Source organism: Lagenorhynchus albirostris, chromosome 7 (assembly GCF_949774975.1).
Source record: "Lagenorhynchus albirostris chromosome 7, mLagAlb1.1, whole genome shotgun sequence".
Lineage (NCBI taxonomy): Eukaryota > Metazoa > Chordata > Mammalia > Artiodactyla > Delphinidae > Lagenorhynchus > Lagenorhynchus albirostris.
The window spans coordinates 24,227,738-24,251,924 of record NC_083101.1 but is presented as its reverse complement, the minus strand read 5'-3'; the positions used below and the strand labels follow the sequence as shown (position 1 = coordinate 24,251,924).

At 44.3% G+C, this 24,187-nt stretch overlaps 1 protein-coding gene across 2 annotated transcripts in view; it reads right to left on the bottom strand.

Moving 5' to 3' along the window:
• The window catches only part of EPB41L4B (erythrocyte membrane protein band 4.1 like 4B), a 144,130-nt gene that overhangs the window by 41,480 nt on the left and 78,463 nt on the right, over positions 1 to 24,187 (bottom strand). Inside the window, exon 16 of one of the 2 annotated variants that reach the window (XM_060154664.1) lies at positions 400 to 614. In XM_060154664.1, coding sequence (XP_060010647.1) covers positions 400 to 614 — 215 coding nt within the window. Of the gene's footprint in view, positions 1 to 399; positions 615 to 20,696; positions 22,295 to 24,187 lie in introns of those variants that run through there. The other variant, XM_060154666.1, reaches the window with a different exon arrangement.

The following is a 24,187-nucleotide window of genomic DNA, read 5'->3' as shown; positions in this document are numbered from 1 at the left end:
TTGACACCTTGCTCTCAGAAAAGTGGGATGCCAGAAATGGGACAGAATGGGCTTTCTTGTGGTTGGGAATGAGAGATTCCAGCCACCTCACTCCCGTGTGTCCCTGTTCCATTGCTTGAGCCAGTGCTGCATATGGCAGAAGCAGAGAACCGGCATGAAATGAGGTGGAGAGACATTTGCTCTCTTGTAACGAAATCAGTTTGCTGGTAAATCATAATTTTTAAGTGGCCCCTGCCTAATGCACAAGGCTCTTGTCAGCTCTTGCCCAGACCTGGTAATCCAGCACAGACATTACCACTGTTCCGAGCTGCACTGCAAGGGGCTGTCTTGAGCATCTAGGAAAGCCGCACACACCCTGCAGCATCACTCCCCCACAATGCCCCCTACACTCCTACTCACTTGTAAGCGATTTACTGCTGGAGTTTGGGGACCTCAAAGGCCCCTCCTTGTTCTCCAGGGTCAGCGAGAGGCCATAGTTAGTGTGGTGCTGGTGCTGGTGGTGGTGATGGTGGTGCCTTCCCGAAGCTTTGGTGGCAAACGGTGTGCCCCCATTCTCCTCGAGGCCAAAAGGCAGCCGGTCCGCACTGCTGAGCCCTGGGGAAGGGAGCGGGTAGCTGCAGAGGGTGTAAAAGTCAGGATTTAGAAAAGCAGAGAGTCTTGATATTCCTGTCCGTACTTTAAAAGATGTTCTCCAAGCATTGAAAACCAGGAGAAATAGGTTCAACAAACAGATCCACAGGGTTATTGTAGAACAGGACACAAAGGCAACACTGCACTCAAAGGAAAAGCAGAAAGTGGAAATTTGTATATATCAGAGATGTTAACCCTTAAAAAAATCCTTAAGTTTCAAATGAAGTAATTTCTATTTTTAAAAAGACATCATGGGACTTCCCTGGTGGCGCAGTGGTGGAGAATCCGCCTGCCAATGCAGGGGACACGGGTTCAAGCCCTGGTCAAGGAAGATCCCACATGTCGCGGAGCAACTAAGCCTGTGCGCCACAACGACTGAGCCTGCACTCTAGAACCCGTGAGCCACAACTACTGAGCCCATGTGCCACAACTGCTGAAGCCCGCGTGCCTAGAGCCCGTGCTCCACAACAAAAGAAGCCACCGCAATGAGAAGCCCGCGCACCGCAACAAAGAGTAGCCCCCACTCGCTGCAACTAGAGAAAGCTCGCGTGCAGCAATGAAGACCCAACGCAGCCAAAAAAAAAGACATCGTCTAAGTGGGAGGAGGAAGTCAAAGGCAATCATCAAATTAAAAACTAACTTGTTAAGCATCCTACGACAAGATCATGATAGAAACTGGAAGTCCTGGAATCACTTTCTCCTCCTCTCCATCACCCCCACCAGGCAGAAAGCACCTATTAATGGTACTGCTACGACATCTTCTAATTCCAACTGCTCCTCCGGTTATTACTGCCCTAAGGCTCTTGAAACAGATTCCCAAAGCTCTCCCAGCCTCTACTCCTCCTTCAGCCCATCCTCCACAGAGCACTAGCCAGAGAGCTGTTCTGATTACATTCTAGAGTGTGGCACTCCTCACTCCAGGAGCTGGAATACCTCTCTGTTACTAGTGATTCCTAACCATTTTAAGATAGAGAACCCTTTGGAAATCTAGAAAACTACGGAATTTCTCTGCAGAAAAAGGCACCAAGATGCAACATTTTACACTCAATTTCAGCCCTCTGTAGACGCTCCGTGGAAAAAATCCAAATTCCTTTCCTCACGGCCCCCCTGTGATCTTGTCCCATTCTCTTTTCAGCTCATCTCCTGCTGTATTCTTCTCTACACCCTAGTCCTTCCCATCCTTGTGCCTTTCACCTCTTTCTGTCCCCTGAAGTTCTTCCTCATCCCTAAACCCAGCTAAAACACCCCTTCCTCCAGGAAGACTTCCAGCCTTTAAGACCCAGATCAAAGGTCTCCTCCTCACACCCCTAAGCAGAGCTAACCCCTCTTTCTGCTCATTCCCATAGACCAGATTTCTACTGCCCACTCCTTCACTCTGTCTTCAAGGAGCTCACACCTCAGCGTAGGAAATTCTGTCATTCAATCAGTTACAATCACCCTAGAACAAGCCGCTAAGTGAGCATAGAGGTCAAGGCAACTAGTTTTTCTGGGGCTGGTGAAGGTGTTGGGGAAGGAATCATAAGGGCGGGATCAACTGGGAGAGAGTCAAATTTTGGTAGACATTCTTGAAACAGAATCCTTCTTACAGAAAACCACACTTCTTGTGTTTGTATGAGGTTGATATTTCCCCTCAGAGTGGGCCAATCAGACTTTTCCCTCCTTCCAGGTAGAGTGACTTTTTCTGGGATATGATCCAATCAGGGACAGAGTTTCCTATAGGTTTAACATATGGAAACGGAGAAAAAGTGTCTCTCTTCCTTTTCAGAGTCAAACAGGGCCTTATTGTGACTTTTGTGGGTCCTAAGCACTTTGGCTTTCACCTCTTCTCCATAAAAAATTTAAAATTATATTTTATGACTGCATTTGTATAAAAATGAATATATTATCAGATATTAAACCATTTTCCTCAACTAAAAGTTCATTTTTTTTCTTCTGACTTCAAAGAAATGAAACCATTTTTGTGGGCCCCTAAAAGTATTGTGAGCCCAAGGCACTGCATCTACTGTGACACACAGATAAGTCAGATCTGGCTATGAGGATGATGTAAGTTGAGGCTACTTTATGACCATATTCCCTGGACACAAAGGAGTATCTGTGGGAAGTGGCCAATGTACAAGGAAGACAAGACGAGCAGAGGGTAAAGCTAGATGGAAAGAAAGAAAACACCCCAATGGTATCATCTGAACCCCTGGTTCCAGCCCTGCCTGAGGCTGGTTCTACCACTGACCTTTTTAATTACAAGGTCCAATAAATTCTATTTATTTATTTTTGTTTGATGTGGTTGATTTTCTCTCATTTATAACTCACATGCTCTAAAGCAGTGAAGGTGTGTTACCTTGTTACTGTTTTTTGTTTGCTTATTTGTTTCGTGGAATGTCTTTCAAGTGAAAAGGTAGAAATGGCTATTACAGGCCTAAGGAACAGTCTGAGCAAAGGAATGATGGTTGAAAGCGCAGGACGGCTGGAGCGGAAGTGAGGAGTGGAAAGGGTTTAAGCAAAGGCGAGACATGACTGGAGTTCCATTTTAGAAAGTTCGTGCTGAGGGCTGCGTGGAGGACAGACACCCCAGTCTCTTCATTAGGAGACTGTGACGGGGTGGGGCTAGACAAACTCACTGGACGGAAGAGCAGCCCTCTGAGCTGTTTCTGAAGCAGGGCAGGCAGGGCTTGCAGGCCTGGCATGTGGGCGCTGTGGGAAGGAGGTACGGAGGAGGCCTCTGCTGCAGATGCAGGATGCTTTCCAGAAGAAACGGCACCATTGTCCCCACGTAGTCCCGTGAGCTGGGTCTTTGGTCCACCCTGGCTGCCTTCTGGAGACCTGGCTCAGGACAGTCTCACATCGTGTGTGTGTGTGTGTGTGTGTGTGTGTTTGCACGCGCGTCTGTGCGCGTGCGTAAGAATGTGGAAGAAGGCGTGACTTTGGCTTCTGGGTTCAGAGTCCAGCTTCACCTCTCCAACCTGAAACATAACCAAGGGTATCCACCCCCCTCGTGGAGGCAGTAATGGTGGCAGCAAAACGTGCACCAAGTTGTCATCGAGACGCCTGGCTTCTTGTCTTAGTTCTGCCCACCTTTGTGCAGGAACCTCGGACAGCTGCACTGGGCCTCAGTTTCCTCCTCTGTGACGTGACAGGGTCAGGTGATTTCTGGTGCACTTCCAGGTCTGAGAGTCAGCCTTTCCCCCACCTATTTATCCAGTACTTGCTCTATCCCAGGCACTGGGCTAGCTATTTTACATTAAATATCCCATTGTATACATGTAGAGACTTTGACTAGCTCATAATTAGTGCTCCATAAATATATGATGAAAGGAAGGAATGGAAGGCGGGAGGGCGAAAAGGAAAGAAGCAGCGAGAGAGGGAGGAAGGATGAATGGAAGCTGTGGAGCTGGGATGTGACGACAAAGGTGTGAACTGCAAATCCATGGGCATTATTTTCCTGTGTCTCAAATATGTTGAAAATAATATCTGTCCTAAGGAGGCACGGAGACTGGGAGCTCAGAACAGAGAAAATTCCCTACAGCCTGGGACACTTTACACCTCAAGGCTCATCTTCCACCCTGCCCTCCTTCCACACTGCAGCCAGCCTATTAAAGGTCTGAATGGGGACTATAATGGTCTAGGCAGCAGAGACAAACCAGAGAAACACTGAAAGGAAGAGAGTGACAGGATGGGGGCTATTGGCAGGATTTGAGAAGGGGAGAACACAGAGACATGGAGGGGTCAGAAATTTTTGAATTTTTTAGACTGGAGGACCAGGCAAATGGCATGCCATTAATTGAAAAAAGGATGCTGGGAGTGAAGGCTGCTTGGAGGAGGGAAAACTATGATTGAGCTTCAAACGGGTTTCACTGAATGTGAGAATGAACACCCACGGAACAAGATGTCCTATAGTAGAGATCTGGGGTACATTCAGGGCTGTACGTAGTGGTGCAAAGTTCTGAGCAAGAATTTCTGAGGACTGGTAAATAGACACCATCTCCCATGCCATCTCCAACTGACGCTCACTTCTGCTTGGAACGTAAGGCGAAAAAGGATGCTGAGGTTGTACCAGCTCCGGAGGAAAGAGTGCTGTGACTGACGAGTGATGTCTGCCGCAGACCTGCATGAAGCTGTAGGCTCACGTACCTTCCTGTCTTTCCAAGTTCAAAGTGTGTGTGTGTGTGTGTGTGTGTGTGTGTGCGTGCGTGCGTGTTTTATTTCCAGGAAACCCAGAGTGAAAAGTTAAACAGGGAAATAAATATATGTGCAGAGAGTGATAAATTGTATTTAATAACATGTGATTTTCACTTTACCATGACTTTTGGGGAAGACTGAGAAAGAGACAAATGGGAAGAGAAATAGAGGGTCAGAGAAGCTGCCTGGATCTCTGAGAGTAAGTTTCTAGAAGAGCAAAGATTCATAAGCAGGCGTGGTATGACCTGGGTGTTTTCTCAGCTCATACACACGGAGGACCATCCTGGAGATCCTAACTTATGGCACTGTGTGGGGTTATGGGTCTGTTAAGGAAATCACTGTTCCTGGCCTCGTGGACTGTTCCCTGCAGAACTCCAGGAGGTGATATTCACATCAACTATGATGTAAATGGCATCCACTGGGGTTGTGCAGCTGTCCTGTCCACAGGGACCTCAGAGAAAAGCCCACCCAGAGGGCCCGGCAGCTCTCAGCAGCCCACAAGCCTCGGGGCCCAGTGGCTAAGGTTTAGGAGATGAGGCCAGCTCTGTGCTCACCATCAATAGAGACTGAGATTCACCAGGCTTCTGGCATTCTGGAAAGGAGGTCACAAGTCCTGGTTTTCAGAGGGTGATGGACGAGGGGTATGTACACATCAGCCCCTGCTTCCATGAGGTGGCAGTTGAAAGGATCTGGTGTGGAAGAAGGGGGCTGCTATGTGCCTAGCACGTGCTAGGCGCGTTAATGCTTTTCTTTTACAGTTACCCTGCAAGGAAGCTGCTGCCAACCTCCTCTTACAGTGGGACTTAGTGAAGGTGAGTAATGTGCCCTGTTAGTAGATGTGAAGTGAGAAGTTGAACCAGATCTAGTTTCTTCTCCTCCCTTCTCTTGGGGGAAGCCCCTACTCCCATTCTACTGCCAACTCTAGAAAAGTTAGTGTTCCTACTCGGGGGGACTGTGTCCTATGGGATGTCCTTGACTGCATTAGGGGTGGACACGGCTCTGCAGATGCATGGCTGGGGGACTTTTACAGCCCTGCCTAATCCCACCAGAGCCTCTCCCCTGCCTGACGCTGGGATCCCAGCAGGCCAGACACGTGGTACTCAATCAAAATGCGTTGCATACTGAAAAATGGCATAATTATTGAGGTTTATAATATTATAACATTATAATAATTATAATACGATTATACCATTGTTATATTAATTATTATATTATAATAGTTACAGTATTTAGTATAATAACAGTATGATTATTCAGAATAATCCTCCAGAATCCATCGCCAGAACTATGACCTGCGCAGGGCAGGGATGGGGGAGGGTCCTGAGCTGGAACACAGAACTTGCACGGCTTTCTCTTAAAACTAAGGCTGGGAGTTATCAGGGTGCTCTGAGGAACCAATCATACACTACAGCTCAGCCAAGTTCTGGGTGACGTGGGCTTCTGTGGGCAGACGTGGGCTTCTGTGGGCAGACGTGGGCTTCTGTGGGCAGCCCTGGGGATCTAATCTTGGATTTAAAAAAAAAATCATAGCATTGTAGAAACAGGGCCACTCAGATATCATCCAGTTAGGTGGTTTTAAATTCTGGATGAATATGAAAAGCACCAGAGGAAACCCTCTGCACTGCTGGTGGGAACGTAAAATGGCACAATTGCTTTGGAAATCAGCCTGGCAGTTTCTCAGAAAGGTTAAGCATAGAGTTACCATACGCCCCAGAAAGTCCATTCCCAGGTATATACCCAAGAGAAATAAAAACATGTCCATACAAAGACTTGCACATGAATATTCCCAGCAGCATTATTCACAAGAGCCAAAAGGTAGAAACAACCCAAATGTCCACCAACTGATGAACAGATAAATAAAATCTGGTATAGCCATACAACAGAATATTATTCAGTTATAAAATGGAATGAAATATTGATCCATGCTATGACATGAATAAACCTTGAAAACATAATTCCATTTATAGAATGGAATTGGTATGGAATGGAATAGGATTTACCAGAATAGGTAAATGCATAGAGATAGAAAGTAGATTAGTGGTTAACTAGGACTGGGGAGGATGGGGAGAAATAGGAAGTGACCGCTAATGGCTTTGGGGTCTCTTTTAGGAGAAGTTAAAATACTCTAAGATTAGACTGTAGTGACTGTACTGCTTTGTGAAAATGCTAAAACTATTAAATTGTACAATTTGAATTGGTGAATTGCATGGTATCTAATTTATATCTTAATAAAGCTGATTAAAAAATCAACCAAGGGAGATTTTGTAAACTATCAGTGTACAACCCTTACCCTGGCTAATTACATCATCTATCTCTAAATCCAATGTGCAGCCAGGGCTGAGACACAAGGCCCTAGTCCAACCTCCTCACTTTGCATATGGGGAAACGGGGACCCACTGGGGGGATGAGGTGACCAGGTCACACAGTGGGTAACTGGCTGAGTCTGGGACACAATCCAGGACTCGCACCTCTCTGCTTGCCAAGTGCCCCAAGTGCCGTCCATCTGCTACATCTTCCCATCTGCCTCGGCTTCTATTTAAGGCAGCAAATGCACTCATCAGGAAAATCCCAAGACCTCCTTAGAACCCCACTGCCTCAGACATCTTTGTGTACACATCTTGTCTTCCCAATGATAGAGACTGTCATATCACATGTTTTCATGTCCTTGGGTGATGTTAAGACAACTGATTCTTCATTTCAGGAAAAAAGAGACCTTTGCCCACAATACCTAAATAAATTCTTCTTTATTGGCTCCTCCCCAGGCTGGGTTGGACACCTCTCTCCTTACCTTTACCTTACCCTCCCTGAGTGCCCCTGACCTGCTGTATTTCCAAGGAAATGCATTTCCCAGTTTCCCTGCCCTTGGGTTTCTATGTAGTTTTGACCAATGGGAGGCACTGACAGAGACTGGAGGGTAGGAAAAGGAGCTAAGTATTTCTCCCTCATCTCCTTCTACCTCAGGGGATGTTTTCGGCAGTAGTTGAGTCCCCTAGGGCTTCAGCTTTCACTAGACTGACTCCCTGTGGCCCCAGCCCCTGGGCTCTGGAATACTGCCATATTTCTTTGTCTCTTTGTCTCTCCAGCTCTAGGAGTGATAAGCAGGTTCTACTGTTGCTAATTTCTGGGTTGCCTCACTGGTCACTTTAGCTACTTAGTTCTTCATCCCTTATGCAATCAATTCCCTGTATCAAATTCCCTCTGTAAGAAACCTGCCAAGAGTGGTTTCAGTTCTGATTGTCCATGACTGATACACAATTATCTACCTGTATCTATTTCTGGATTCTTCATATTTTTTTTAATGATTTTTAAAATTTTTTATTTTTTATTTATTTATTTTTGGCTGCGTTGGGTCTTCGTTGCTGCACGCGGGCTTTCTCTAGTTGGTGGTGAACAGGGGCTACTCTTCGTTGCGGTGCGCGGTCTTCTCATTGCAGTGGCTTCTTTTGTTGCAGAGCATGGGCTCTAGGCACGTGGGCTCAGTAGTTGTGGCTCGCGGGCTCTAGAGCGTAAGCTCAGTAGTGTGGCGCACGGGCTTACCTACTCTGCGGCATGTGGGATCTTCCCAGACCAGGGCTCGAACCCCTGTCCCCTGCATTGGCAGGTGGATTCTTAACCACTGCGCCACCAGAGAAGCCCTGGATTCTTCATATTTTTATTGAACTATTTATTTATTGCTAAACCAGCACCAGACTGTCTTAATTACTTTTGTGCTAATATTTGGGCTTTTTAATATCTGATAGTACAAATCCTGTTTCCTTTCACACATCGTTTTTCTTTTTCTTTTGTTTTTTCTTGGCTATTATCATGCACTCAGTCTTCCAGATGACTTTACAATTCAAGTTACTACCAAAAAAATCCCATTGGAATTATGATTTGCAGCATTAAATATAATGGATTAATTTGGGAGAATGTATTCATAAGGTATTTCTCACCATTTATTTAGATCTCCTTAAATGTCCTTCAGTCAGAATTTTTAACTTTTCCATAAAGTTATGGAACATATCTTATTAACTTTATTCCTATCCATATATCAGTTTTGTCACAATTGAAAATGGGATCTCACGAATTATTACATTTTCTCTAATTTTTTTTACTACTAGATACATGAAACTACTGACTTTAAGGTATTTCTACCTCTGATCACCTTGCTGAACTCTTATTAATTGGAATTCACTTGTATTTTAGGATAATCACATGAATTTTGTTTCTTCCTTCCCAGCATTTATTCTTTATTTTGTTTTCCTGGCTTATTGCATTGGTAAGGCCTCTAGAATGATATTGAATATTAGCAATCATCTTTGTCTTATTTCTGAAGTATGTAGATTATCTTAAATCTACAATCTAAATTAAATGTTGATTTGTGACAAATTCTACTTATTAGGTTAGAGACAGTCCTTCTACTGTTAGCCTACGAAGAATCTTGAAAGATTAGCATGACTTACTCTGAACAAATCCATTCTGTTCCTAAGTGAACACTACTTTACTAAGTGCTTAAAAAAAAAATCTGTTCTCAAACTTTTCTTGGTATTACCATCAAGCTTATCACTCCAGGTTTTAGAATTCATTTTTCAAGAATCTGTATGACATTTCCCTGTCTATTCTTCTGGCATTTCCCCAAGACTCCATAGTTTTTCAAAGTGTGCTGGTGCTGGCTCAGCAATGACATATGCAAATTTTCTTCAAGGCCATTTTTCTCAACCTGAAGACTGACTGTAAAGCATCAAAATATTTCCTGACTACTCTCTCTCTTATCTTGGACTTCAGTTTCATTCTCTTTGTTCTTTTCACCTTTCTGCAGTTAGTATACTGACTGGCTTCCTTGTTGAAAAAGAGAAAAACAAAACAGAAATTGAGCGGCTCTTCTTCTGTCCTGTTAATCTCACATACCATCCTCAAGATGGCTCTGCTATTAAATTGTTCATCATTTTGCTCTGACCAAAATATGCACCTACAGAAGTCCTTTTAAAAAAAAAGGTCTCTGGGCTTCCCTGGTGGTGCAGTGGTTGAGAGTCCGCCTGCCGATGCAGGGGATGCGGGTTCGTGCCCTGGTCTGGGAAGATCCCACATGCCGCAGAGTGGCTGGGCCTGTAAGCCATGGCCGCTGAGCCTGCACGTCCGGAGCCTGCGCATCCGGAGCCTGTGCTCCGCAACGGGAGAGGCCACAACAGTGAGAGGCCCGCGTACCGCAGGAAAAAAAAAAAAAGGTCTCTGCCCCTTTGTTTTTGGTCATATGTTCTACCTTCCTTCTCTTTAAAATACTGTTTTAAATTGTGGGCTCTGAATGCCTTCATCTTTCAGACTATCTGATATATTCATAGTCCATGTGAAAAATATTCCCTTTTAGATCTACCCTTGTTTAACATTTTTGAAATCTGATCTTCTAAAGATTAGAATACATGGAAGATTAAACCCTGAATTCCACTCATTTCATATTAATGATTCTAAGACACCAGGGTCATTTTCTTCCAAGGGTCTTGTCACTTATACACTTCCAACCCAGTCTTCCTTGCTGACCGGCAGGGCAGTGTTTCTTCTACCTTCCAAACAACCAAATCATCAGCTAGAAAGGCCAAGGCCTCAACAGATGCTCTGCTTTTAACGGAACTCCACTGTCTGGATGGCCAAGAAGTCCCCCATTTGTGATGTGCCAACTTGAAGTCTCTTAGGAGGACACAGGGAACATCCTCTCTGTCCAAAGTCGTCTGGCATCTTCTCTGGATTGCAGTTCACCCTTAGGTGCTGCCTGTACTCAGTTACTCTTTTACCTATCCTGGCACATGTCTCAACTTCATAGCAGGCTTCCTGGAGGCAAGAAGAGCTTCTGTGCAGCCCACACAGCAGCACATAAGTTCTCTAAACACCTTCCAGAAGAGCCTGGTTGGGGCAAACTGGCACCTAATCTACTTTTAGCCTAAGTGGGGGCACCTCCATGTTCCGAATCAGAACTAAAGCACCAGGGAGTTGCTGACACACAGTAAAGCTTCCCAACTGATAGGCCTCAGAAGGTGGCAAGTGGGATGAATCATTTTCTCAGTTGTTGGAGCAAGGGGACAGGACCAGGGGCGCCGGGAGCCTCAAGCACCCTTGTCTGCTTACCCCAGTGTGCTATACAACAACACATTTCCTCTGGGTGCCAAGGACAAGAAAAAGCTGGGAAGCAGGGGCTTCCCTGGTGGCACAGTGGTTAAGAATCTGCCTGCCAATGCAAGGGACATGGGTTCGAGCCCTGGCCTGGGAAGATCCCACATGCCGCGGAGCAACTAAGCCCGCGCACCACAACTACTGAGCCTGTGTTCAAGAGCCTGCAAGCCACAACTACTGAGCCCATGTGCCACAACTACTGAGCCTGTGCTCTAGAGCCCATGCGCCACAACTACTGAGCCCATGTGCCCCAACTACTGAAGCCTGCGTGCCTAGAGCCCATGCTCCGCAACAAAAGAAGCCACCGCAGCGAGAAGCCCGCACACTGCAACGAAGAGTAGCCCCTGCTCACCACAACTAGAGAAAGCCCGTGCACAGCAATGATGACCCAACACAGCCAAAAAACAAATTAATTAATTAATTAAAAAAAATAAAGCTGGGAAGCATCATTACTAGTTCATAATTAAGCCCATTAGCCTGGAACTGTGACTCTTGATTGGGACTCTCTTAGCAGAATCCCCTCAAGTACCATGTTATCACAGCAGATGGTGTCAGTCAGAATCATACCTGCTGACTGAACACTAGTGCATTAATGCCCTCAGAGGAGAAAAAAAAAGTGCTAACACTTCTGACTGCCCAGCACTATGCCATCTATGAATTTACTTAATCTTCCAACATTTGAAGAAGGAACAATTATTACTCTCCTTATTTTACAGATAAGGAAACAGGAACAGAGAGACTAATTAACTTTCCCAAAGACACACAACCAGTAAATGGCAGAGCTGGAATTTGAACCCAGGCAACCTGACTATAGAGCCCTGTGCTCTCTTCAGTGCCAAGAGACACTGCTTTGCCACGTGGATGGTGAAAGCAGCAGTATAATGACATTAAAAGAATGCTGGTTGGCACTTAGCTTTGGTTGTGCTGCCCCTTAGCTATGACCTTAGGTAACTGATTTCACTTATCTGCCCAGCCACCGCATTTTCAGACAGTCATTTATTAAGCATTTATACCTCAGGAACTACAGATCAATGAAATAATTTGATCTCTGCCATGTCCGGATGAGAGACAGGAGAAGGTGCATTTACCCATCCTGGTTTCCAGGATACCTGTCACTCATTTCCATTTTAATTTAGCAGAGACTAAACAGAGTAGGCATTACACCAACATGTTGCTACAAGTTCTTATTGAATTTAGCGCAAACATACTATCTGACGGTAAGAGTATAATTGAAAAACTGTACCTTTTTCATAATGGGTTTGAGAAGAAAATTGCACCAACAACTTAGAAATGTGACACATTACGAATGTTAGGTCTATTAATTTGAGATGATTTCTTACACTAACTTAGTGGTTTTATTTTTTTAAAAGCGACTAGAGAGAAACGATGCCCCTACCTCATTTTTCTCTTGTCTGAAAAGGTCAAAATTACGTTTTTTGGCATTATTTACTCTTTTATATGGATTACTAACTGGCAGAAATTTCTTTTCCTCAATTTGTATTTCTTTCAACATTTTCCAGGCAATCAACTCGGAACTGTCCAGTTAGCGTTAGCACAGGTGCTATCTGAATCCACAGTAGACTGGGAGCTCTTGTTTTCATTAGTTTACTAGGTGTCTGGAGCCAAAGACGGTGTCTTCCTCAATAGCAATTCCCAGCATCTATACAGTCCCTGGCACAGTGAGGCAGCGGAGTAAATATCTGTTGGATGAATGGTGTAGTGCATTAAAATTGAACTCTCCCTAGGTAATTTATCAAGCGTCAGTTCATAAAAGCTTCACTCTGGTCACGAATTCCCCAGTTGTTCTTAACAATACATGATGGTCTCGGCAAAACTGCAGAGTAAAACATTCCACATCTTAAGGAATGATGAGAGCCTTTACGATTTGTTCGGTGGTAACGGGGTCTCTGTCCCGCGTGAGCTACGGTAGGATGTGTGCCTCCACCTCTGAGTCTGGAGTTTTCCTTTGGTGAAACTGGTACCCATTGGTGTCGATGAATGGCTGTAAGCAGACAAGCGGGCCTTGAACATTTTCTGCCAGAAAATCCATTTTACCTTGATATTGTTCTTGCTAAGTTTTACGATGTCTTATTCTAATTGTCTGTGTAGGAGACAGCAAGAGGCTGTGAGGAAGGGCTCTGTAACTTTGCGGTGAGATCTAGGACTTTAGCAATTCCAGATAAATTTCAGGATCTGAGTCCAAAGAATAAATATTTCATGAGTTCACTTTTGCACAGAGGCTCATGACTAAGAATGTACTCAATCTTTTTCCTGCCTTAAGGAAAAAAATACTGACATAAATATTGCTGTTTTCCTTCACAGCATTCACTTCTAACAAATCCAACACTGTTTTCCCTTGGTTTCTTACAGATTTTCTTTTTGCCTCTCATTTCTGCATATCAGTGCTCACTCTCTGCCTTAAAAGAAGATTCCTTTTCTTTCCTTTCTTTCTTCAGGTGGGGAACAGCATTCACGGACTTGCCCCTAGCCACTGCTTTAAATGCATACCCCAATAGCATCACACGGGAGCCCTCAAGGAACAGTAAGACAAAATTATCGTTGCCATGGAAGCACAGCTGCTAGTGTGTAAAATAATGTCGAAAGAGTCCATTCTTTATCACCCTTTGCACTCTGCAAGAGTTATGGCAGAATCGGGCATGAGCTGCGAGTGTTATTTTTCCACTCGCCAGACACCATCCAACTCACCCAAATGAATGAAATGATGATTCATTCCAGAAAGAAGTTCAAGTTGGATGAATAAAATGCAGACTCTGTTCAGGGCAGGTCCTGGACATTCTAATTGCACAAGACCAAGTGTGAGCAGAAGCTGAATGTGGGGTACGAGGTCTTGAGGGGATACAGATGAGGATTAATCTATTCTGGTTTTCATTCGTGCTTAAAAATCTCTTCAAATGGTCCTCTCGCTGTTCCCCAATTCTTGTAGGTTCTTCAGAAGCTTCTATTACAAACTCCCCTAGTTAGCCTCTGAAGCCATACACTGGGCCTAATTTTAAGGGCTTTTAAAATTGCCTTAAATATAGTTACAGCGTCTTTATCCAGCCATGGAATGCAACTGGCTAGTGGAGCCGTTAGCATAGCAACACCTCTTGCTTTTGAGGTCTCAGCGGTACAAAGTGGATGTTTAAACCATTCCCTATTCAGTAGGGGAGGATTAGGTAGGTTTCTGCAGGTTTCTTGTAACATGAGCCTACGGGGATGTTCCTCTAATTATTCTAACCCTTTTTAGCGGATTGCCTAGACTAAGCCGTTTGGTATTTTAAATTCTGCAGCCTTTCCCCAATAAAACCACTGGCGAGTCCTGCGATGTGGCTGTGATTTTAGATTCCATATATTAGAATGTTAATTGTAATTAAATGTAAATCCGTCCTTCCCTGATCAAATACACCAGGGAAATTCACAGTGTCTGAGTGTACAGTTCTTAATCAACTCCCAAAATGGAAAGGAAACATGGATATTAGAAATCAATTCCTTCATCCTGGCTATTATCATGCTGCCCCTTTTCCTTTTTCAGACCTCCAGGGCATGCAGGTATCATGCTGACTGTTACCTGAACTTCTGGAAAGCTGCTTTCACAGAATGTCTGGTAAAGATCGACTCTTCCCAGGCTTCCCTTTCTTCACTATAAAAAGGCTAAGATGACGGATTTTACTTCATCAGTCTGATCTTTATTAAAGGGTACGACTCAAGATTAGGGCCTCCAGATGTTCCACAGTAAACAAGGAACAAATGGCATTCTAAATGATAAAAAGGTGTGCCACCTTGCTTACAGAGAAATACAACTGAAACAGAAATTCTGATTTTTACGCATCAGACTAGCAAGGTTTTAAAAAAGTTAGCGAAGGCTAGGCACATGCCTCCTGTGGGATCACAGAGGCCCTGTCAAATAGCTGTTGTGTGTATAGTGTCGACAGGCGTAATCAGGTAGGATATCTTTGGAGGGAAACTTCATTAGGCAATATCTAAATTAAATACGTGCATTCCTTTTGGCCCAGCATCTCTACTTGTAAGGAATTTATTCTGCAGATGGATTTGCTCAAGTGCACGACGTGTATAAGGATGGCGGCAAAGCTGTCATTTTAGAGATGCAGGGCAGCCTAAATGTCCATCAGTATTGATTGGTTAAATAAATATGTGCCTGTTTAAACACAGAATAGCTCTAGATTGACAAGAAATGCTAACAATGTTTGTCTCTGGGGAAAACTAGGGAATAAGAGGGTGGAAAGGAAAAGTAACTTTTGGATAGTTTTGAATTTTTACCACTGTCTGTATTACTTCCTAAAAAAGGTTGAATAGCACAGCAGTTCTCTTTATTACTTTCTACTTAGTCTCCAAATAGTTAAAAGCTTCCTCTGCTTTGTGTAAGATGAAATCTCAAGTTGGGACAGGCTGGGAACTGAGCAGATCTGTTTCAATTCTCTCAACTTCTGAGTCCCAAATGTCCCAGCAGAATGGATTCTCTGTGGTCTCACCAATTCCTTCCCTAGGGCCATTCTCCCACTTGCAGGTAGGAAAGCATTGCCCACATTCTGCCTGGACAGTTATTTCTTGGTATTCTCAGACAGAAATATCATTTCTATTTCCTTTTATCTCCTCTGAAAACATCCCCATGCTGTTTCTGCTTTTCACTTGTTAGAGTTTCAGAGCTGTGTCTTTACCTATTGTGTGAACTCTCTTCCATGTGACCTTTCCTTTGGAACGAAGCACCCCTTTCTGTTGCTAAACTTAGACCATACATCTTAACCCATCAACCTAGGAGATACACCATTCCTTGAGCTAGACTTTGAATCCCCTTGTCCTGCTTCTCACTACATGGGCTGCTAAAGCCTTAAATCTCAAAAACTGCTAAAAATTGCTACCAGCTAGCATCAAACATTGTGCAAAGCACCTTACACATACAGTGCCATTTAATTCTCATAACAGTGAGATATTGTTAAATTCCATTTTGGGATGAGGAAAATGAGGCACAGAGAAGATAAGAAACTGGCCAAAGGTCACATGGCTAGTGAGGGGCAAAGCTGGGATTCAAACTACCTGAGATTCCAAAGCGTGGCCAAAGTGCTCCAACAAAATCACCACTCCACACTGGATTCTGCAGTCTTCTCTCATGAGCCTGCAACATCCTGCCATTTTGCTTCCGTAAACTTCCACCTGTTACCCCACCGTGGGCTCTAATCTTGGCACGGGTCCTTAGATTGGGGTGTGCTATGCCCTCTCCTCCTCGAGTGGTTGGAATTCACTGGCCTCTCACTTCAGCAGGAGGGCCCAACAATGACCTAAGTCTTGGTTTGACAGATTTTGGGGGAGGGAGGTTGTGATGAAATTAAAGCCATATAAAGAACCACTAGAATCCTTACATTCTTCTGCTTCACCATGAGCCCAAGGAAGTGCAAAGCTATGCTGAGGAGACAGATGTAGCTGATTATGATGTATCCGTCTGTTTACTTTTTTTTAAATTTATTTTTGGCTGCGTTGGGTCTTTGTTGCTGCGCGTAGGCTTTCTCTAGTTGCTGCGAGCTGGGGCTACTCTTCGTTGCAGTGCACAGGCTTCTCATTGTGGTGGCTTCTCTTGTTGTGGAGCATGAGCTCTCGGCGCGCAGGCTTCAGTAGTTGTGGCGCACGGGCTCAGTAGTTGTGGCTCACGGGCTCTAGAGCGCAGGCTCAGTAGTTGTGGTGCACGGGCTTAGTTGCTCTGCGGCATGTGGGATCTTCCCGGACCAGGGCTCGAACCCGTGTCCCCTGCATCAACAGGCGGATTCTTAACCACTGCGCCACCAGGGAAGTCCCCGTCCATTTACTTTTGAACATCATGCCTCTTTAAGAAAAAGAATATGTACATGTATAACTGATTCACTTTGTTAGAAAGCAGAAACTAACACACCATTGTAAAGCAATTATACTCCAATAGAGATGTTAAAAAAAAAAAGAAAAAGAAAAAGAGTTGGTCTCTTATTAGTTAAAAATTGAGCCACTAAAACAAGGGCAAACATAACAAGACAGGAAGCTGTGCTTTTCCAAAGTGTGGTCCTGCGCCTGCCCACCTCAGATTCTCCTTGGAGTGACCACTAAAAGGAAGGTTCTTAGGTCTCACCCTGACCCCCTAAATAGAGCCTCACAATCTCCATTTCTAACAAGCTGTCCAAGCGATTATTTGGTTTCCTAATTTGGGGGGAAATGGGCCTTTTTGCAGAATTGTTGAGGATTGCTTCTTTAGTGGAGTCTCAGCTGAATGTCAATTTCACCTCTGTTTCACCTTTTAGATAACGCTGGGGCTTCTTAAAACGTGCCACCTTTCATGTGCGAAGGGACTTTCCTTTCTTTAGCTGCAGTTTGCTTTTTCTCTATCTCTGCCCCCTTATACCTTGCCTAGGCATTTGTTGCCACCTAGAGCAAAATGGTGGAAGCAAATCATTCTAAGGCTATTTAGGGTATTTACCTGGTACTTTTGGAAGATTCAGTCAGTCAGGGAATTCACTTAGAGCCGGGTGGGAAATACTCATCCAAATGGATCAATGCGGCTGCTCAAGGAGCTCTTTGATGAGCTCAGATCTTAAAAGACTAGTTAAAAGCTGGAAAAATTAAGGGCAACAAAAAGGATCTATCATTTGTTGTGCTCAGAGCAGGGCCCAGGAGGCTGGAGTCACTGACCTGGAAGCACGGTGGGATATTAACAGGCATGAAAAACAAAGCACTCCTGTACTGTCCTTACTCCTTCAACTTCACTGTTAAGGAGGACCATTTTCAGCGGAAGTGGTAGACCAAGAAATGGAACAAGCAAGAGGGTTTTGAAGGCCAAGGTAATTACCTGACATGATTTCAAGACTTCCAGTCCACATGAATTACATCAATGTGACGATACTGTCAATTCACTGTTAGATATTCTCAGGGATCACAGAAAAACAGTGGATGATCAAGACCAGTAAGTAACTGAGTTTCAAAAATGCAAAGACCTAATCCCGTTAGTTTATGGAATACTGAGTTTGGTTTTGCTGGCAGGTAATATTCCAGAAGAAATGACCAGTTTGTGAGCTCTCGGGAAGGAAGAAGGGGATCATATCAAATGAGTGGCTCACTAAGAAAATAACGCTCAATCTCCGCTCCTTTGAAAAGGGGGCTGTTGGTACACGAATGCCTGCATGGACAGGGTGACTAGACTGCTGGAGGAGGGGTGAGGGGACGGGCGGGGTATTGGGAAGGGTTGCTAGCTCACTGGTGATGGTGATGAGCAAGGTTACAGACCACTGGTGTGGAGGAGAGACAGACAGTCACTACACTGATAGTGGTGGAAGGTGGCTTTCTGGTAGTTCTGGATTTCAGTGGAGTGAACTCTTCAACATCATCTAGTAACAGCCTCCTGGAGATGTGGATGGACAGGGTCCCAAATGGTGGAATAATTAGCGGTGAGAGGCCTTAAAGCACAGGAGCGGAGAACACAGACTTTAAAGTCAGAATTCTGAGTGACCATGGGCAAGCTGCTTGGTTAGACCCTAAGCCTGAACTTCCCCACGTGTGAAAAGAATATCACCCACCTCACAGAGCAGTTGGGAAGATCAAGTGAAGTGACACATGCAGAGTTTGAAGCGCACATCTGGCTACTAGCCCCTGTACGTTTCTGTGGATCAGTGGCAACCTACCGGCGTTTCCAGTATCACGTGGCTGGACCGTCGTTTGCCCCACTCAAAATTATAGCGAAGCCTCCCATGAGAACGCCGTGGGCACAGTGAATAATATTCACATTTAGCAGATGAATCCAGAACGCACGTGGTGGGCAAAGTCCTGCTCAAAAGATGATGCTCCCAGCTGGATACAGCTGTTCAGATACCTTCAGACCAGCTCAGAAGTGATGTGTTCCTGCCTGTCATCTGGTTAGATGTTTCCTTTAGAATGAATGCAGAATAATTCATCTGCTGAGCAGACATTCATTAAGCACCTGCTACTCATCAGGCACCGGGGAACAAAGGAGAGTGTGACACAAAGCTTACACTTAAGGAACGTACAGCCTCCAAGATGAGATGAATAAGAAAGGCAGTTTTAACACAAAATAGTGAATACATCATAGATATACACGGGGGCTGGGGGAAGTAGAGGAGCAGAGCACAGGAACGAGCCCAATTTGCAGAGGCGGTGGAGGCAGTCAGAGTCCCTGGGAGAAGAGAGCCAGCGTCTGAGCAGAGGCTTAAGGGATGAGCAGGAGTTGGGTAAAGAGGATGGGAGTGACAGCATTTTCGGCAGAAGGAACAGTATTTGCAAAGGCACAGATGGGAGTAACAGCAGGGTATGGTGAATGCCAGGAACTACAAGCAGTTTGGTGTTGTAGGAGTTTAAACAGGAGGGTGAGAAATGGGGGAAAAATACGCTAGCTAGAGCAACAGGACAGGAGCAGATAGCGGGGGAATTCCAGAGAAGGCCTTGGACTTCATCTTGTGGGTCATGGAGAACCCCAGCAGATATCAAGCACTGCAAGGACGCAATCAGACGGTGTTCTAGAAAGATCACTCCAGTGATTGCGAGGAGAATGAGCTCGTCGGGAGACTGGAGTCAGAGAGATCAGTGCCAGACAGAAGATGCTACTCCAAGATCAGTGTTGATAAGGAGGGAGGAAGGGCTACATACAAATACTAAGGAGGCAAGCTGAACAGACCTGAGGACTGCCTGGACATGGGTGGCAAAAGGGAGAGGAGCTGTGGATGATGTATAAATGCTTACCCTGGTGAAAAAGAAGAGAATTCAAGTGAAGTTATTGTGTTTTGTTTTTTTCAGTAAAAGAGGATGAATTTAAGTTTTGCCATGTGACGTCTGAGGTGTACAAGGATACAGAGGTTGAAATGTCAGTATAAAAACTCACAGCGTAGTTTGCATTAGAGATAATAGCTTCAGAGTCAACAGCGCTTATAAAATCTTGACAAGATGAGAAGGGCAGGTAGACTGTGATCAGGGAGAAAAGCAGTGGGCAGAGGAAGAACCCTGGGAGAACACCAATATTTAACAGGAAGACAGAAGAGGCTGTGACAAAGACAGAAGAAAAAGTCCAAGGGCTAGAGAAGCAGAGATCACAGAAATCAAGAGATTAGTTTCAAGAAGCTGTGAGTGAGTGGTCACCGCTGTCAAATGCAGTAGAGAAAGGTCCGCCAAGTTGAAGGATGAAAACCGTACGCTTCCTTTAACAATTAACATGTATGCACACCGGTTAGACCTCTTGGTTGCAGACAATTGAATCCACTCAAGGTACTTCAGGCAGAAAGGTATTTATTAGAGGTTATTAGATAAGCGTACACAATCTCCAGGAGGCCACAGACACAGGTTTGGAGGTCTCTCTCCCGGGACAGCAGCAATCACCAGGGCAAACATCCACCCTCACCACAGGACTGTTACAGCGGAAGCCCCACTGTCACCTGTGATCAGAACCTTCACCGAAGCTGCCCCAGATGAATAAACACCTCAGCCACGGAGTCTACAAAAAGGGCCACCCTTCCTAAGAGCAACCTCATTCCAGGATGAGTTTGCTCCATGCCACCTAACTGAATGTTCACCTTCAGACTTCCAAAGTCCCATCACCTACTTCATCCACAAATGATACCTCTTGTGCAGCATAAAAGGAAGATGGAGTCAAAAAAAAAAAAAAAAAGCAAGAATAATCTTTATTCCTCACAAACACATTTGTAAAAATGTATCAATGAAATCAAAAGATTCAGAACACAATTATCTGTATGCAGCACGTAAACTGAGGACAGAACACAATTATCTGTATGCAGCACGTAAACTGAGGACCAATTATCTGTATGCAGCACGTAAACTGCTAAAAGGAAATACACCTGTAAACATGTATCTTAGGGAGCGTTTATAGGTGATCAACTCCACTGTGCACGGTGTGCAGCTGATTCCCTCCTTCTGGATAGATTTTTGTGGTAACCAAAAAAAAAAAAGATCAGATTTTGGCAATAAACTATCTCAAGGGAGGGAAACACATTTTTTTTTAAAAAGGCTTAAAAGGGCCAAATTACAATTATATATATAAAAAATGGCACAAGAATTGATTTCACAAAAATACTAAGGAAAGTATCTCAGGCCTACCTAACAGGAGGAAAAAAAGGTCTTACTCGGGGGCTTGAAACGGGGGCGGGAAATAAAGAGTTTGGTACGAGTTCTACCCTAAAAGGCAACGTATTGATTTCTGGTTCTACAGAAAGACTGTGCAACACCCTCCTATCCTCTTGCACGGGATGCTTTGGCACAACTTCACTAAAATTTTACACGCTTCAATTTGAGCCATAAATGCATCTCATATTGCATGTTGCTTCTTAAAAGAATGAAGCCTCGGATAAAAACCAACCCTTGAACTCTATATATTGACAATGTGCATTCATAATTATGTCTTCTGAAAGCACGCAAGTTAGCAGCACCAATCGTTAAGACATTAAAAAATTATTCTTGTACTTGAGCAGCAACTTCTATAAAAATAAAGGCTATGTGATTTCTGATTAATAAACCTGCGAGAATTCAAAATGACTAAACTGTTTTAAGATAGGAAATTCAAAATCTCCCTGTATTGATATAACCTTTAACATGTTATATACTTTATTCAGCTTTTGAAAGAGGTAACCCTCTGTTAAAGAAGGTGTGAATGTTATGTCCTCAGCCTAAGAATATGAAACGTTGATAGATCACAGAACTGTAGAGCCAGAGAGGACCTTGTGATCGTTTAGTCCAACTTGCTCTTTTCAGACGGGGAAAATGAGGCCAACAGAGGGGAGATGGTCTGTCCAAGATCACACAATGGCAGAGGCTGGGCCCCCAGTGACCTCAATTCCCACCACTGTACTATATGGTACTCTCTACGGAGCGATCTTCCCAAGTTTTTCTGGTTTTCTTTGGTCCCATTCATTAAATAACAAAGAAACAACAGGTACACAGCAATACGATAAACACAGACTTATACTCCAATTTTAAAATCACAATATCAGAACGATTCCTGAGCCTTTAACTACCTTCATTTTTTGAGAATGCAGTCAGTAAGTTAGGGCTACCTACTGGGGTTATTTTCAAATATTTACGCAGACACGGAAAACACCTTTCAGAACTATTCCTAGAAGACATTTCTACAAACACGTCCACGGGATGCCAAGACACTTTCCATGGGATGTAACGAAACTATGATGGTGAATGGAAGTAAGACGCTTCAGTCTCTCAAAGTGCAGTCATGAGTTTATCTCGATACATCATACTTTGCATTCCTCCTAAGTTCTTCTGGTTCTGGTCGTGGACATAATCGAAATGGCTGTCATCTCCACTGGCCGATGCTTTCCAATGCGGCCTGTCATCCTGAAAGGATGGCCTGTTTTGTTCGCAGAGTGAGTGGTCAGTGGGGGTATGAAGACAATGCAGAGAGGTGAGTGAAACAACACAAGCACAAAGGAAACGGACAAGAAAAACCATGAACCACATAAATGGGGATGGCTTTCAGATGGAAATGAATGGGTTTCCTACTTTCAAGTATTTAAAAAATTCAGATGTGGGTCCTCTATCAACTTCCAAGTTGAGAACAGCTCTGCTCTTGGCTGTACCATCATCCCTCAAAGGGTGTCTGATGATCAAGTCGGTCTGGGGAAAGCGAGGCGGTGGTGAAAAAGGTTCCTTTTCTACGGGAATTCTCAAGAACTGTTGCCATGTGAACGGACACTGTGAACGCCTCAAGCAGCATTTTCCAAAAGTGCTGGACCAAATAATTCTCCTTTCCTGGAGAGTCTGATAAAGCACAATATGCTGGGAACCACCCCCAGAGATTCTGATGCAGCAGGTCTGGGGGAGGGGCTGGGACTCTGCATGAACAAGTTTGCAGGTGACACTGATACTGCCAGGCAGCAGGGCCACCTGCGAGCAGCACTGGTCCAGCCTCCCTAGCATTCCCAGCCAGGTCTGCCTCACAAGGAAACCAATATGGTAAAACAGGCAAAAATAAGTGTTCAATTTTGTAAACACAAGGTTAAATTAAAAAGCATTTCTATAGATCTCTCTGTGTCTCATGTCTGGAAAAGAAACAGCCTTTGCAACACAGAAACATTTAGAAGTATTACTTCACTAGTTTCACCTGCTTTTAAATGTTACATGAATATCAAGTGCTTATGATCAAACTGCACTGTTGTCCTACAGGATCCCCAGCAAACTTGGTAAGAACTATCAAGAACTAACTGCTCTCATTTGCCCTGTTCTCAATGGATTTATTCCCATCACTCCATTCGCCGCACTTTCTCGAGGAGCAAGGCTAGCAATCTCACTAAGAAATAACTTTCTGGGGCTTCCCTGGTGGCGCAGTGGTTGAGAGTCCGCCTGCCGATGCAGGGGACACGGGTTCGTGCCCCGGTCCGGGAGGATCCCACATGCCGCGGAGAGGCTGGGCCCGTGAGCCATGGCCGCTGAGCCTGCGCGTCCGGAGCCTGTGCTCCGCCGCGGGAGAGGCCACAACAGTGAGAGGCCCGCGTACCGCAAAAAAAAAAAAAAAAAAAAAAAAAAAAGAAAGAACTTTCTGCAAACTGAATTCACCAACTATGTTTCTGAAAGAGCTTCACACATAAACACCAATTAAGACTGATCTGAAATTCAAATCATGAAAGGAACGTTTGCCTTTACAAAGCTGGCATTAAAAAAAATCTCAAGCTTAACCGTAAATGCAACAAGGCAGGTGCCAGTTTACTTAGGAAGGGCTGTGGGAGGTTAGGGCAGAGGTGGGCAAACACGGCCCTCAGCCTAAACCCCACACTGTCTATTTTCATAAATAAGCTTTATGGGAACACAATCAGGCCCATTCACTTCTGTATCGCCTGTGGCTGCTTTCAAGCTACCATGGCAGAGTTGAGTAGCTGTGACAGAAACCACAAAGCTGAAAATATTGACTATCTGGCCCTTTACAGAAAGTTTACCGACCCCTAGGTTTAGAAAAAGATCCGTCACCACAAAAAGCAACCCTCCACCCCATCCCTGGAAAAAAAAAAAATCCCACAACCAAAAAAAAAAAAAAAAAAAAAATCCCACAACGAAAAAAAAAAAAAAAAATCCCACAACCAAAAAAAAAAAAAATAATCCCACAACCAAAAAAAAAAAAATAATCCCACAACAAAAGTCCCTGAGCCTTAGTCTTATTTTTAGTAAATGAATTCTCAGGACAGGAAAACGTTACTTCGAAATTTTAAGTAACATTTCAAACATAAAACCAAACCCAAAATATCTGAGG